Source organism: Ornithodoros turicata, unplaced genomic scaffold (genome assembly GCF_037126465.1).
Source record: "Ornithodoros turicata isolate Travis unplaced genomic scaffold, ASM3712646v1 ctg00000979.1, whole genome shotgun sequence".
Lineage (NCBI taxonomy): Eukaryota > Metazoa > Arthropoda > Arachnida > Ixodida > Argasidae > Ornithodoros > Ornithodoros turicata.
Genome location: NW_026999433.1, coordinates 211,410 through 226,612, shown reverse-complemented (window position 1 = coordinate 226,612; position 15,203 = coordinate 211,410). Strand labels below are relative to the sequence as shown.

The following is a 15,203-nucleotide window of genomic DNA, read 5'->3' as shown; positions in this document are numbered from 1 at the left end:
TCTTAGTTGATTTATTACACCAAAAGATCACCATTTCTTTCTACTATTTTCAATAAATAGCCACGGGAGTGATGTGTCAACGCTCCCGTCACTACCTGGCGGGTGCACGAACAGCTGATACTCGCGGAGTGAGGCTGAGCAACTTGGGTTGCTCGTGGTTCACGGTTTCGGCCGACTGAGAGCCTAATTGCTGAGAAAAGTTGCCTCGTGTGAACGCTGCCTGATTCTGTGCCTGTTACCTTCTTGCATGGGAGTATTAGCGAAAGTTTCCGCTACTACAGATGCGTCCCTGCAATTCGTGTATCCTTACGCGTCACAGGCGAGACGGAACTTCCATCGCCCTGGGGCAGTTTCGGCAATACGTTGGCTTTCATAATTTGATGCACTGGGGGTGACGTACCCTCGACGTACCTTGAGCAAGGATTCGGAGGACGGAAGGAGGAACCTTAAAAGTTACACCTCTACTCACGTTTTAATTATAGACGGCGCAAATGGTGCATCTAGTTGCATTATTTTAATGAGGGCAGAATCTTTCATATCGCGAAGAGATTTTTTTTTTCACATTGGTGCCCATTCAAATGGGTCCGAGGAAAACCCACTGAGGAAACCCACTGAGGTTTGAGGAAAAATACCCACTGAGTGTGGGCGACGCCCGGATTCCTGCCCCGGGTCACAGCCCAGTTCAGCGACGTGGACTTCGCGTGTAGTTGTTGTTGCTGTACCTTATTTGAGACCGTTCTACGTGCACGAGAGGAAAGGGGGTTGAAGGAACGCTCGAAAGACTCACCTTGCATAGCCGATTACCACAGCCACTTTTAAGCTCCCCTGGCTTGTTACTTCTCAGATCGAACAAGCCAATATATTATATGTGTTGAATGAACGGGAATACAATATATGTTGAAGCCATCGGTGAGCTAGGAGAAGACAACCCTTTCCGAATTCTCTGCGCTGGGCGGTTTGGAAAATAGGAGAGGAGGAAAAAAAATACCCCTCAGAAGACGATGTCATCGCGCGTGGCTTCGAGCGTCCCTTGCAAGGCTATTTTTTGTAGTATTGTAGGGATCTTGCTCCTGCTCTGGATTTAGATGCCCTAGGGCACACTGTAGGCTCCTGCGTTGACAGCGATGTGTCGGTGTTTGTATATCTGGAAACAAATTATCAAAGTTACCTGAAAGCGCCAAAAAGCACCATGTTCACTGCCGCTTTCCGGACGATCTACAAAATAGATAAGATTCAGCTTGATGCCATTTATTTTGTTATTCATGGGGCTATCGAATGGAATACAATTTGTTACTCTACCCTGTTCAGGAATGTGAGTGATACCTCATTAAGTAGCGACGCAGACCCTGCGCGAAAGCTTGTTAGTAAAACCTTTTGAGGTGCCTCACACTTGCAACTTCATTGTTTAACACCCTACCTCCAAAAAATGAAGAATATCTGAAGTATTTATCTAAAAAGAAACCAAAATCTTGCCTGGAGAATTTGATGTGCTGCAACAGTAGCGAACGAGAGATCGCTGGCATTCCGTCAGTGACCACGTTATTCTCTCTTGTACCGCTGGAGGAAGAAAGATAACCTTCGGCACATATTTAACATTCAAAAGGGTCGCGACGAACACAAATAGGCGAGAGAGCGAGAGGACAGGACAGAGGAAAGAGAAGTACTCCACGTGACTCCCATTCTCTCTTTCGTGTGTGTGTGTGTGTGTGTGTGTATGATCGACGTGGCCCTCAGACACGCTCTATATCCCAGAAGTGAGGACAAAGAGAAACAATGTTCTCCGTGCATGCTCCTTAGCTTTCTCATTATTCTAAATGGACGCGTCGTCGTCTTGAGTAGGCAAACCAACGTAGCAACTATAATCACATACGGTGGCAACCACTTCCAGGTACCGATGTGAACAACCTTGTTCTCGGACAGTCGCTAGTGAACTTCGTTGGTCACTTCGCATATATTGCTTGGCTTCGACGACACAATGGGTCTTCGTATTCTTCTGACACTATGCTTTCTGGTCTTGGACACGCAGCAGAAACTCATTCGCAGTTTTGAAGAGTTCATCGGTTCAGACTTGGCTGTGGATCTGATTAGCAGCTACGCTGAGAAGAGGCCGCTCACCTTTCTGATACAAAAACAGTGTGAGTCAGCATATTTTTCAGCCTCAATCACGTCTCTTCTTCGCGGAATTGACGTTCCGACAATCATATGGACTGACGTGGAAGCGTACAGATCTGAATTGAAGAAAAGCAACGAGAAGTTCCCTCACGCACGCTCGGATGATCGCTTACTGATTGTGATTTGCAAGCATGACTATCAATTTTTTGTTGATATGGCGTGTCATCACGAGGCACCTCGGTCCATGTACTTGCAAAGTGAAGAGGCCGTAACGTACGGCGGGCTCCCAGGAAAACCCATTTGCCGGTACAACGACGCCAATGCTGGAGTTTTCAACGTCATTCTCTCCCGGGGCCGTGTTTTTCTAACGGAGGGAGGTCGTCGTGAATGTCTCAACTGCGGAACACCAATAAGGAATCCACTCCTTCAGCAACGACCACTAAGCGGGAACCACCTTACAGTGATATGTACGCGGGGAATATTTTGCGAACATCCTAATATTGCGACACTGAGGATGAGCCTCAAGCACAGGAACGCGACTGTCTCTATTTCGCCAATAATGACAAATATTAACAGTGGTTATCTTATGGAAGACGTGCTGGAATCAATCCGTCTCATACGTAGAGGTGTCGCCCTTGGCTCCTTTATTCTTAGTGCGCACACATTGGCACCGGAAAACATAGCTTATACTTACGATGACGTGTTTGCATACTTTCTATTTGTAAAGTTGCAAGAGCGTGTTCTCAAAGAAATGCTTCTGGTCGTAGCATTCACCTGGCAAGTGTGGACAGTGGCATTTGGAACATTCCTGGGTTGCTTTGGCATTACGTTCTTGTACATGTGGTTCAGAAGAGGAAGTCGGCCAGCACCGCTGAATGTGTGTCGCCCATTTCTTGTTGCTGTGTTGGGACAGGGCGTAAAGGTCTCTTCCTGGCAGTACCCTTGCAGGTTAATATTTGCTAGCTGGTTGCTTCTCCTTCTGGTGTTGTCTACCGGATTCACTGGAAATCTCACGTCCCTCCTGAAAAGCGCTACACCAAAGAGAACTATTGAGAAGTTGTCTGACTTCAACCACGTGAATATCTCGGAGTACCACATGTGCATACTGGAAAGCGAAGGGAGCATGCTCTACGCCGCGGCCTTGAGTGCGCCTGAACACCTCGGGATTAAAGCTGGCCCGGTATGCTTCAACGCTGATGGGTCGATAAAGGAGGAGTCCGCCTTCAAAAACCTGTATGTCACGCATAACGTCTACACCAACGGAACCGCACGTGTGCACTCTGAGTTGCGTGCCATGGGATATGAGAGATTACCTGAGGACTTTCGTCCCAACCCTACCGGAGTAGTCATGACAACCACTTCGCCCTTCTTGAAAGGCGTGCTAAGTACCGTGAGCAACGCTTTTGAATCTGGGCTTTTTATCCATGCCAGGAACAAACTGCAATCACGTGCCGACTGCCTTCACGCAACCGAGACTGGCAAGGAAGTCCCCCTGGGTATTGGTGACGTCAAGCCGCATTTCGTAATTTTGGTAACGGGCTTCCTCATAAGCGGTCTCGTGTGCATGATTGAAATAATTTTCCACCACGTAGACAGGGTAGAAGCTTGTATATTATTCATGAAGCGGAAATGTTTGAGGAGAACTGTGGCCTGAAGATGGTTCACAAGAAAGCAGAACCTCCGCTTCTTACTTCATGACATATCTATAGAACTTATGTGTAGCGATACTATATGTGTGTGGTGCAGTGTAGTAGTAAGGCGATCGAAATGAATGTTTGTTTTCACTTGCCAACACGAAAGATGGCACCAAAGCCAATGACGAAGATACCAATATGCGTCTCATGAATTCTTCCGTGCTGACCCCACGCGTATGAACATTGAGGATATTCCTCAGTTGTGTCCTGGGTAATATCCCTGTCACACGGCAAATCGGATGACAATCGCAGCTAGTTTCGTTTCTCATTCGTTTCTCTTAGATCGAGCTACACGAGGAAACAGAATGCCATTCGCAAGTGATGTCAGTGTCGATAATAAAGACACCAGGGGGCTTAATCTCTTCATCGTCGTTACGGTCGTTACAAGCTAACGAGTGGCGGGAAATTCAAAAAGGTGGGCACGTGACACATTGCGCGTGACGTGTACCACGGCCTTCACGTATCGCGCGAACAGCGCGTGCACATGTTTCATCACGTGCCCACCTTTTTAAATTTCCCTCCCGCCTTTTTGAATTTCCCGCCACTCGTTAGCTTGTAACGACCGTAACGACGATGAAGCGATTAAGCCCCCAGGGCCGAACATCTGAAGTACATTAGTTATATATTTATTTCTCTTGCTCGAAACTAGCGAGACATTATATTATTTCACCGAATCGTTGCCGTTTCAAAGACAGCTAGTTGGCTATGTACCACGGGCCCAAGACAACTAATACCCCTGTCAGACGGCATGCTCGAAGGACTTCCGGGAATTTTAATTTGCAAAAAATGACCTCTGACAGCCTTGTCAGACGGCAGCTGAAAGGACCTTTCTAAGAAATGACCACCAACGCGAAAGGAGGCCCCCAACGGCATTTGAGGAGCAGAAAGGAGCAATCTCGAAAACAGTGTTATGCCATTGTACCCTCGCTACCTTCGCAGCTGAATGTAGGAAAACCTATAAAATGCGGATAATGGAGTGAAACTGTGTAAACGTATTTAGATCCGATTTAGAGAAGTGCATATGGCTTCTGCATCTTGATTTGTGGCGCACAGACCAACTACAACTTTCCACAGCAGACAGGGGAAACGAAACCGAAAAAGGGAGCCGGTGGGGGCAGTCAGTTGAGGAGCACTCCTTTCCCACCTGTCTGGCAGGCGCCCCCGAACAAAGGTCATTTGAGAGGCCGAAGGCCATTTCTCGCAACTGACATTTGAAATGCTGTGTGACTAGGGTATAAGAAGCATATGTGCACCGCAGTTTGCACCGTGGCGACTGGAAACGAGGGTAGTTCGCCGAAAAACAGTCTCTAGTTTTCCTTCCTTCGTGCTAAAGGTTATCAAATTTGTGAGAAAATATTGGAGTACAACTTTCATATCACTCTTTCACTCACTCTTTTTTATTGGTTTTGCTACCTCTCTACTGCGAAGGTGCGCAGTATCTGCGAGAGGGAATTTGAATGAGTTCCCCGAACGCATTCGCATGTATTGCCATTTGATTTCGCCGTCTGACATTAAACTAATGTCATTCAGTGCTAGTGTCATTCGCTGTGAATGACATTCAAACTGTCGTGCGACAGGGGCATGACTACGGGCACGCGCGTCTGTCCTTGGCACTACTCATCGTGTGCAATGCGATGACAAACGTGCTAGGGACACTGCTAACTCCTCGATGTTCGTGCAAGCGGGTCCTGGTGTGTGTTCACCGATATCACTTCTGTGTCACCGTGTTGTGCACTCTAGCATTATATAACACCTAAATAAACTTGTCCTGTGTCTTACACGATTTTCGTTTTTGTCCGTCTTCTTGTACAATATTGTATTTTTTATTCGCCGTCGCAAATGACTGAACATACACACCGTGTTACGGGCTGTTTTCACCCTAACGGTAGAATCGACGGGCTGTGCCCATTTGATATCGAAGTGCGCTGTCGCTAGAGAACACCTTTTTGAAGCTCTCATTACGTACTTTGGATTTTCACGTACGCTCTTGAACTTGCTGTTCCAGACGTACGTGGGACTAAACTATATAAGTTGTGTACCGCGTAGACATTTCTATACATGGACGGCGTCCGCTGGAGCTGCTTTAATATTTTTGACAGTTTTCAAAACGCCATGGAGAGATGAGAAGTATACTCAACGAAATAGAGTTCTATTCGACGATAGAGATTTATACCCCATTTAATATTTTTTTCTTTCTGGGCACAGCCATTCCTCGTCGAAAAGAGGATATCATACGATAAATGATCCATACAGCATCCCATCGCGGATCTGACTCGCACAATCCGCGAAACAGCCGCAACAGGACCTCCTGCGGGTATACGGCTACAGATATCCGTCCATATGGACAGGCTGAAGCCCGCCTTCACTGAACCACCGCTGTCGTCTTTTCCCCTTTCTGCCCTTGCACTGTTCCCTTCGCCGGCCCATCACGCCCCCGTCTCGTCCACCGCCCCGAAGAAGCGCGCCTCCTGGGCAGATCGCTCCTGAGAGAGTCTGGAGGGGGGGCCCTGTAATGGACGAGGATGACTAAGCTCGCGCCACGCCCCCGCTTTGCATCGGTGGCCCATGCCACGAAATAAATCAGTTTCCTTCTGGCATTCGTTGTGGTAGCTTGCGTTCTTTTGGCTCCCACAAGCTCATTTCACGAAATAGCTCCACCATAAGGCAACTCAAAAACTATGAATTGGTCGAAAGACAGTTGTGAATGCAGTCGAAAATACACTTTCACCAACACAGTCATATTCTGCGGCACGTGTAGTATGTATCCACGTGTGCGTACAAGGACTCCCCTGACATGTAAATGGATAAATTGACGACGACGACGATGACTACTACTACTACTACTACTACTACTACTACTACTACTATTATTATTATTATTATTATTATTATTATTATTATTATTATTATTATTACTGACACACCCTCCACGACGAGCGCCTATAAAATGCATATACTCAGTGGAACTATTTCACTATTGACACTTGTCATATAAATAATTAAATTTAATTGATCATCATTGGTCTTTCGAACACCTGGTTTACGCTGAATTTGAGAACAGTCTTGGGTTGAAGCGTGCAAAAGACGTGTCCCTTCTTAAAAGAAATGCACTGTTGTGCTTTTATCAATGTCTCACAGACTGCCGAAGCTGGCATCTAATATCAAAATAAGAATTCCAGATAAGGTAAAGATGTAGTAACCTTCCTAACGCCGTTTCTGGGTGCTAAATGTGATTCAAATTGTCATGTCAAACAGAGAACTCAGTTTACTGTGTTGTGATATCGGTGGAATATGACGATTCACTATCAGTACCGCTTCCCTCTTTCTCCCGCATTTGCTGGGAGCTACACTGTCCCTGCTCGCGTTATTATTATTTGGAGCAACCCATAATGGGGTGGTGCAGCTCTGCTGCCGCTGGAATTTTATCTTTGATATATCGCATCTGGTCAGGAGAAGAACAGCCTCTGTTCTAAACATCGGGGACTCTCGTCCTCAGGCAGTTCCCTTCATACTTCCCTACAGGTATGCTGGATTTCTACCCGTCTACCTGCGATTTTAAGGTTTTTCAAAGAATATAAGTACTGTTTCCACATTGGAAACTAACCAGAAAAAAAATGAGAGAGGTCTAGCACACGAAGCGAATAAGATAAGTACTTAAAGAGATTGAAACATTTATTTTACTGAAAAAGATGCTTTCGGATGAAGTCCGTGCTTCATCAGGTGCGATACATTGAACATTAGTTAGAGATATTTATACTAATGTACACCAGAGAAGGGGGAGAAAGAAAAATCACCACCTTCTTTGTTCCCTTTCTCTGATGTACGTTATTATAAATATCTCTACCAAGTGTTCAATGTATCACATCTGATGAACGGACTCCCTCCGAAAGCTTGTTTTTCAGCAAAATAAACGTTGGAATCTCTTTAAATACTTATATGTTTACACATACTTAGAATCCTGTTGATTTTATGTATGACGTGCGCAGTGCAATCTTCCTTTGCGTACCGAGGCCGATGGACGAATTTTCGGTCAAAAATGTGCCACCAGCATCGAGCCCGTCTAGTGCGATTGTGAAAATTGCTTACATAGGGTAAATGAACTCTCCCCTACCAAATGAGAGATTTCAAACATGGTCCGTGCCTTACGTGGGCCGTAATGCCTGCTTAAAACGACATAGGCTTTCGCCAAGCACTGCATCTTTGTGGGGCTCGGTACCCCGTAAATTTCAATTTCCTTTGAAAAGACCAATGTTATTTTGGTTTCGGATCCATAAGACATTACCAAAAAATCACATAAAATTATTCTGTTTTTTTACACTATGGGGTCATTTTACACCCTCTCCTTCTTCCGCTGCGCAGAAACCTACTTGGGGAGCGAATACTTTGCACTTTGATGGCTTGAATGCGTCAACAAAGAGGTCCAAGAACATTTATAGCAAAGAGGCACATTGACTACCTGTTCTCATCCGTGTGTGTGGTTCGAGGCGTGTAGGTATGTAATGGCTCATGTGGCATATGTACGCTCTTAGGAGTGATCTACGTCGACAGCGAAGGGTTACACACAGTTCGGAATAACAACAGTTCTTGAACAAAATTCCCACTCCCAGCTGGTTGAAGCTGATCATCAGGCCCTGGTCACCCTTCTCTCAACGCAGGGTCAGGGTCGCCAGCCCATGAGAATAACTCGGTGGGTCACGGGTCTATTTCTCCACAACTTTAAGATGCAATACAAGAAGGGAGAGGACAATGTTGATGATGATGATGATTGGAGTTTTAATGGCGCATTAACTACATAGGTCATAATGCGCCAACACTGTGATTAAAATAAGACTAGCAAGAAGTAGGTGCAGTACTTAAAAAAGAAGAGAAGTAACATCTAAAATACAAAACTAAAACTACACAAGACTTACAATTCCAGTGTCTCTTAGAAAATTAAAAATTCTACTGAAGGGGATAATAGCCTCATCGCCAAGCAAGAGCGCTGGATGAAGAGGCAAAAAATGCATATAAAACTCTGTAAAATGATGCTGACGATGGATTTCGTGGTGTGGGCAGGTGATAAGAATGTGGATGACAGAGAGGAGTTCGCCACAGTGCTCACACAGTGGCGGCTCTTCTCCACAGAGTAAAAATTTGTGCGTGAGGAAGGTGTGGTCAATCCGCAACCTTGTTCTCAGAACACTCAAGAGACGATTTTCCTGCCGGTCTCCGTAACTTTGGATGTGTTGCTTAACTAAGTGTAGTTTGTTGTGTGTCTGAGTGTTCCAGAAACTCTGCCATGTTGAATACAGTGATTTCCTAAGTGCTGACCTAATATCATGCATCGGTATCTCAAAAGAACTGATGTCTTTTGAAGCTGCAGCAGCAGCAGCGCGGTCAGCAACCTCATTGCCTTGTATGCCTGTGTGGCTAGGCACCCAGCATAAAATAACTGAAAGTCCCCTCTTTTGTGCCGCACTCACTAAGGACTGTGCACGCTGAATCAGAAAATTCTTTGGTTTGCGTGTGCTGCAAATAGCATTAACAGAACTTAAAGAATCTGTATATATAACTGAAGACTTGATACAGCCTTGAAGAATGTGCGTAAGTGCAAGGATGATTGCATAAATTTCTGCAGTAAAGATAGATGCTATATTGTTTAGACGATGTGACCTCACACATGTGCCAGAAGTCATGGCACAGGTCACACCTGCACTAGACTTTGATCCGTCAGTGTAAATTTCTGTGTGAGTCCCAAAACTTTCCCTCACGTGTTCAAATTCTTGCTGTAGTACATGTGTAGAGGTGTTGTGTTTGCTGTATTTAGTCAAAGTTGTATCATACCTTGGAGGTGGTTCCCAAGGTGGGACCATCTTACCATATTCTGCAACTTGGCAATTATAGGAAGGAAAATTGTGATCCTCAATATCCTGTTCAATTCTCATTGAAAGAGGAGGGACTACTGAAGGCCTGTTAATAAACAGCTGTTTGAAACGTGTTCTTTTAACACAAGTCAGTGCAGGATGTTGTGCATAACTCCTTATTCTTAGAGCATAGGACACCACAAGATAAAACCGTCTTCTAGTCAAGGAATATTCATGTGATTCCACATACAGACTTTCGACTGGCGACGTTCGGAATGCACCAAGGATAAGCCTGAGCCCTTGGTGATGAACAGGATCTAGAGCTTTTAATACAGATTGGCGGGCTGAGCCGTAGACGATAGACCCATAATCTATCTTAGAGCGAATGCAGGCACTATATACACGGCGGAGTGTCTCCTCGTCTGCACCCCAAGATCTGTGAGAGAGGATTTTCAGTAGATTCAGTGACTTCACACATTTTGCCTTCAGGTTTTGAATATGGGGCTTGAAAGTGAGCTTTGAATCGAACGTAATGCCAAGAAATTTGCATTCTGATTTCACAAGAATATCTTGTTCATTAAGGTGCAGCGAAGGAGACGGAAACACTCCTCTGATTCTCGAGAAATGAACGCAGATTGTTTTTTCCGGAGAGAATTTAAACCCATTATGTGAGGACCATTTTGCCATTTTATTTATACAAAGTTGCATCTGTCGTTCACATCTGGGTAAGCTCGCTGAACAACAAGATATCTGGATGTCATCCACATACAAGGAAAAGGATATAGAGGGTGGGATGACACTGGCTATAGAGTTGATTTTGATAAGGAATAATGTGACGCTCAGAACAGAGCCCTGCGGGACACCATTCTCTTGCACGAACAAACGGGATAAGGTAGTTCCCAGCTGAACTCTGAATGTTCTGTGTTGTAGGAAATCAGCAAGCATTTAAAGAGACGACCCCGTATACCGAACGAATGGAGATCCTGTAGGATGCCGTATCGCCATGCAGTGTCGTATGCTTTCTCCAAGTCAAAGAAAACTGACAAGCAGTGTTGCCTCCTGACAAAAGCTTCACGGATGGTTGTTTCTAGACGAACGAGGTGGTCCATGGTGGAGCACCCCATTCGAAACCCACTCTGAAATTCTGATAGGCACTTATTCATTTCAAGAAAATAAACCAGTCGGTTATTCACCATTCGCTCGAAGGTTTTTCCTATGCAGCTTGTCAGCGCGATGGGACGATAACTGGCAGGACAAGAGGCTTCCTTTCCGGGTTTCAGGACGGGGATTATGGTGGCAATTTTCCATGCAGAAGGTAGTGTCCCCTGTATCCAAACGAGGTTGAAGAACTGAAGTAAACATTTTTTTGATATGTCAGACAAGTTCTGTAGCATTGAGTATGCAACACGGTCTGGGCCAGGAGCAGTCGCTTTTGCTGACAACAAGGAACGTGACAATTCTACCATGGTGAAAGCCTGGTTATATCCCAAACAGTCTCCGCCATTTACTGCAATCTTCTGTTTTTCGGATCTTTGTTTAATTTTTAGAAATTCACAGCTATAATGGGAGGAACTTGAAATGCTTTGGAAGTGTTCCCCAAGTGCATTAGCCTGTTCTTCTAAATTTTCGCATACATGACCGTTAACTTCTAAAAGAGGGACTGAATGACTGATATGCTCTCCTCTGATTTTACGAAGTCTGTCCCATACGATTTTGGATGGGGTATTACAAGATAGAGAAGATACAAAAGTTTGCCAAGAGGATCGTTTAGCCTGTTTTCGTGTCCACCTGGCCTTTGCTCTTGCCTTTTTGAAAAGTAAAAGATTATCTGAGGTGGGGTATCTCCGAAATGTACCCCATGCACGATTTTGAAGTTTGCGAGTTTCCTCGCATTCATTATTCCACCAGGGTTTAGGTCGCTTTGGGAGGCGACCAGATGTCTGGGGAATGGATACTGTTGCTGCATCAAGTATGATGTTGCTGATAAGATAATTAGCTTCTTCTATTGTTACACTATCAATAGGAATTAAAGATAGGTCACTTCTTTCTGAAAACTGCCTCCAGTCGGCCAGTTGGAGTTTCCATCTAGGAGGGCGTGTTGTCAGAGTGTTCACTGGCGTAAGATATTTTAACACCACTGGGAAGTGATCACTCCCAAGCGGGTTTTGTTTTACAGTCCATTCTATCTCCTGAAACAAGGATGGACTGCAAAAAGACAGGTCTAAGGTTGAGAGAGACTGACTTGAAGAATGTATGTATGTAGGTGCCCCTGTGTTTAAAAGGCAGGTGGATGTTGATAATAAGAAATTCTCTAACATTTTCCCTCGAGTGTCAGTTCTCGTACTGCCCCAAAGTGGATTGTGAGCATTAAAGTCACCTAGAAGTATAAAAGGACTTGGAAGTTGGCTGCATAAATCATCTAATTCTTTTTGTGTAGTAGTGTCTGAAGGTGGCAAATAGATTGAGCAGATGGTGACAATTCTGTCTAGACACATCTGCACGGCTACAGCTTCCAAGTCTGTAACTAGGTGTACTGCTTTTGTTGGGAGAGATCCTCGTGTGACGATCGCAACACCACCAGATGCTCGGGTGGCGTCAGTTCGATCTTTTCGAAAGATATTGTGTCTTCGCAGTGGATTTTGTGTTTGTGTATTCAGATATGTTTCTTGAAGACAAAAGCATGATGTGTTATACTTCTCGAAAAGATCGTTGATGTCATCTAGATTAGAGAGTAACCCTCGGCAATTCCATTGGAGGATCGTGTGTTGCATAATGATTGCAGCAAGAAGAAAGACGCCTGTCAAGAACTTTTGCCGACTAGGAAGAGCTTCCATTACCTATTTTTTGTTGGAGGTGTGACCCGCGGCCTTGTGGTTTTCTTTCGTGCAGCCGCAAGCTCCTTGTCAGATATGTCAGGGAGTGACCCGCTCCCCGACAGACTAGATCTATTCTTTTTAGGGGCTTGGGAGCTCGTGCTCGCAAAGGAGCGCTCAGAGCTCGTCTCGTCCTCGCAATCCATGGATGTCACCTCCGTGGACTGTGAGGACAGGAGTGGCGCCGGTGTTAGCGACGCCACAGAAATTTCGGGAGTTGGAGGTGGATCTGCACCTCCTTGGATCTGACTTGCGTTGGTCTGGGTGAATATTGATTGCTCGGTCTGTGTGTACTGTGTGACTAGTTTTACTCTCTGTTTTACAGCTGTGGCAAAAGATTTCTCGAAAAAGATGGGGGCTACTTTTTTCCTGGCTTCTGGGTAAGTGAGGTTATGCGTGACTTTAACATGTAGGACTTCCTTTTCATATTTCCATTTTGCACAGGATCTCGAGTAGGATGGGTGGTTAGAAGAGCAGTTGACACAACAGTCTGGCCCTTTGCATTCTTTTGTTTCGTGGTCGGCCTTCCCACACCGTGCGCAACAGGCGGAGCCACGGCACGAGTCGGCAGCATGACCGAATCTGTTACAACGGAAGCAGCGCAACGGATTTGGGATGTATGGGCGAACTTCTGCTGACAGGTATCCTACTTTTAACTTTTGAGGCAGAGTCGGGCGATCAAAGGTAAGGATAATATTGCGGGTTGTAATGTACTCATTGTTCTTTCTTATTTTTATTTTTCGTACATCTATGACGTCCTGGTCTTTCAGGTTTAGAAGAATTTCCTCAACGGGGACGTCGATGAGTTCTGATACGGCAATGACGCCTCGACTGGTGTTCAGTGTCTTGTGCAAGGAAGCTGATATCCCTTTTCCCAACATTTCATGTGTGTTCAGAATGGTCTCACAGTCTGTTTCAGATGTGCACTTTATTAACAAGTCGCCTGATCGCATGCGCTTTATCTCAGGTATATGCTTAGACAGAGATGCCACCGCCTTCTCAATGAAGAACGGCGACATCTTACCCAACGGGACTACTTTTTCTTTGTCATTTACAGTCGCTGAAAGAACGATGTACTTTGCTGTAAAGTTCGTAGGCATTGCTTTGAATACTTCGGTCCGGGGACGTTTGCCGCCCCCGATCGTAGAGGAGGAAGAATTTTTAACCATGTACGGTTTTAAGAAATGGACGCTCCTACAAGTCGCTCACGTTTCACGTCCATACGCGTGAGAAGGTCCCGGAGTTTTAAGGAAAACCCATCGGCCGGGGCTTGACCAAGACCCCGACCGCCACCGTTCAAGGCTTCTACCCTTCGCCTTTCATCCCCTCGGCACGGTACGGTTAACACCTTGGGACTGGGGGCTGGGGTCCGTGGTGGCGCCACTCACCAAACACCAGCCGAAACCGGTGCCCCCTGCGGGGAGAGGACAATGTCGTCGTCGGCACCCTTTCACGGCTACCTCTGGCGAGGTCAGAGGAGAGCAGTTCGTCTGAAGAAGCTGAAGGCGAACTAGTATGCGTCATACAGCAACACCTGGGTTCCCCAACTATTCATCAACTGTAAGCTGGCATGCAAGATGACCCCACTCTGACGGTGGTCCTCACTTTTGTCTACACGTATTGGCCGACCCATGTGAAGGAGGATAAAGACGTGGCGCCGTACGCACTGGTACGCGATGAGCTGTCATCTGTGGAAGGATTGCTTACGAGAGGAGAAAAGTTTGTACCGCCAACATCCTTACGGAAGCACGTAATAGAACTGAGTCACGAGTGTCACCCTGGCATAGTCCGTTCCAGGCAACGGACTCGGCTTAGGTATTGGTGGCCTAATTTGGATAAGGACGTAGAACGTCATCTACGGTCATGTATGGTCTGCCAGACCACTGACAAGACAGCAATCACACGTCCTGCTCCTCTTCAGACAGTTAAGTTCCCCGACAAACCAGGGGGGAGGGGGGTGCAGATCGGCATCGACATCACTGGCGCTTTCAACAGGCTGCCTTCTGAATATCGTTTCATCATTTCTGTGGTGGAATACGATAGTAAATGGCCGGAAGCCCGCCTCAACGCCGACGGTTACAGTGAACTCCATTATCGACTTCCTTACGGAGCTCTTCGCTAGGGAAGGATACCCTGAGGTGGTCATTCCTGACCGTTGGCCACAATATGAGGTCCACGCTTTCAATTTTTTTTTTTTTTTGCAGTCGATGGGTATTGAACATCGCCATTCGTCTATATACCATCCCCATGCTAACGGACAGGCTGAGTGGTTCAGCATAGTTCTAATGAGTTACATTCAAGCCATGGTCGTTTCGCATGACAACGTTCATCTAGTTCATCTAGACCTCGAACAGTTTCACGGTGGGTGGTGGTGGTGAAAGGGCTTGCCGTCGTCGGCAAGCCTTCGTTCTTGGTGTGTACCCAAGCACGCCTCATGCAGCCACTCAGCTTTCTCCTGCTGAACTGCTCCACGGAAGACGCATGAGGACCCATCTGGACATAGTTGGGCTCCCGGCATTGGATGGCGACGTCGTACAGGAGATGGCCAACTTGAGGAAAAGTATCATCGCCTATCAACAAAGGTCTAAGGCGCAAATCTACAGCAGCATGAAGTCGGGAGACACGCCGGGGACTTTGTGAGGATTAAGTTCCCAGGGAACTGTACAAAAGGCACACCGCAC

The 15,203-nt window shown here is 46.1% G+C and overlaps 1 protein-coding gene across 1 annotated transcript; it reads right to left on the bottom strand.

Moving 5' to 3' along the window:
- Positions 1-12,482: 12,482 nt before the first annotated feature.
- On the bottom strand, positions 12,483-13,541 carry LOC135376022 (uncharacterized). The gene has a single exon (XM_064608633.1). The coding sequence runs from the start codon at positions 13,539-13,541 to the stop codon at positions 12,483-12,485; it is 1,059 nt and encodes a 352-aa protein (XP_064464703.1).
- Positions 13,542-15,203: the final 1,662 nt, after the last annotated feature.

Bases quoted from the DNA above. Each gene is read 5' to 3' on its own strand.
- LOC135376022 (XM_064608633.1), bottom strand. From the start codon at position 13,541: ATGTCGCCGTTCTTCATTGAGAAGGCGGTGGCATCTCTGTCTAAGCAT.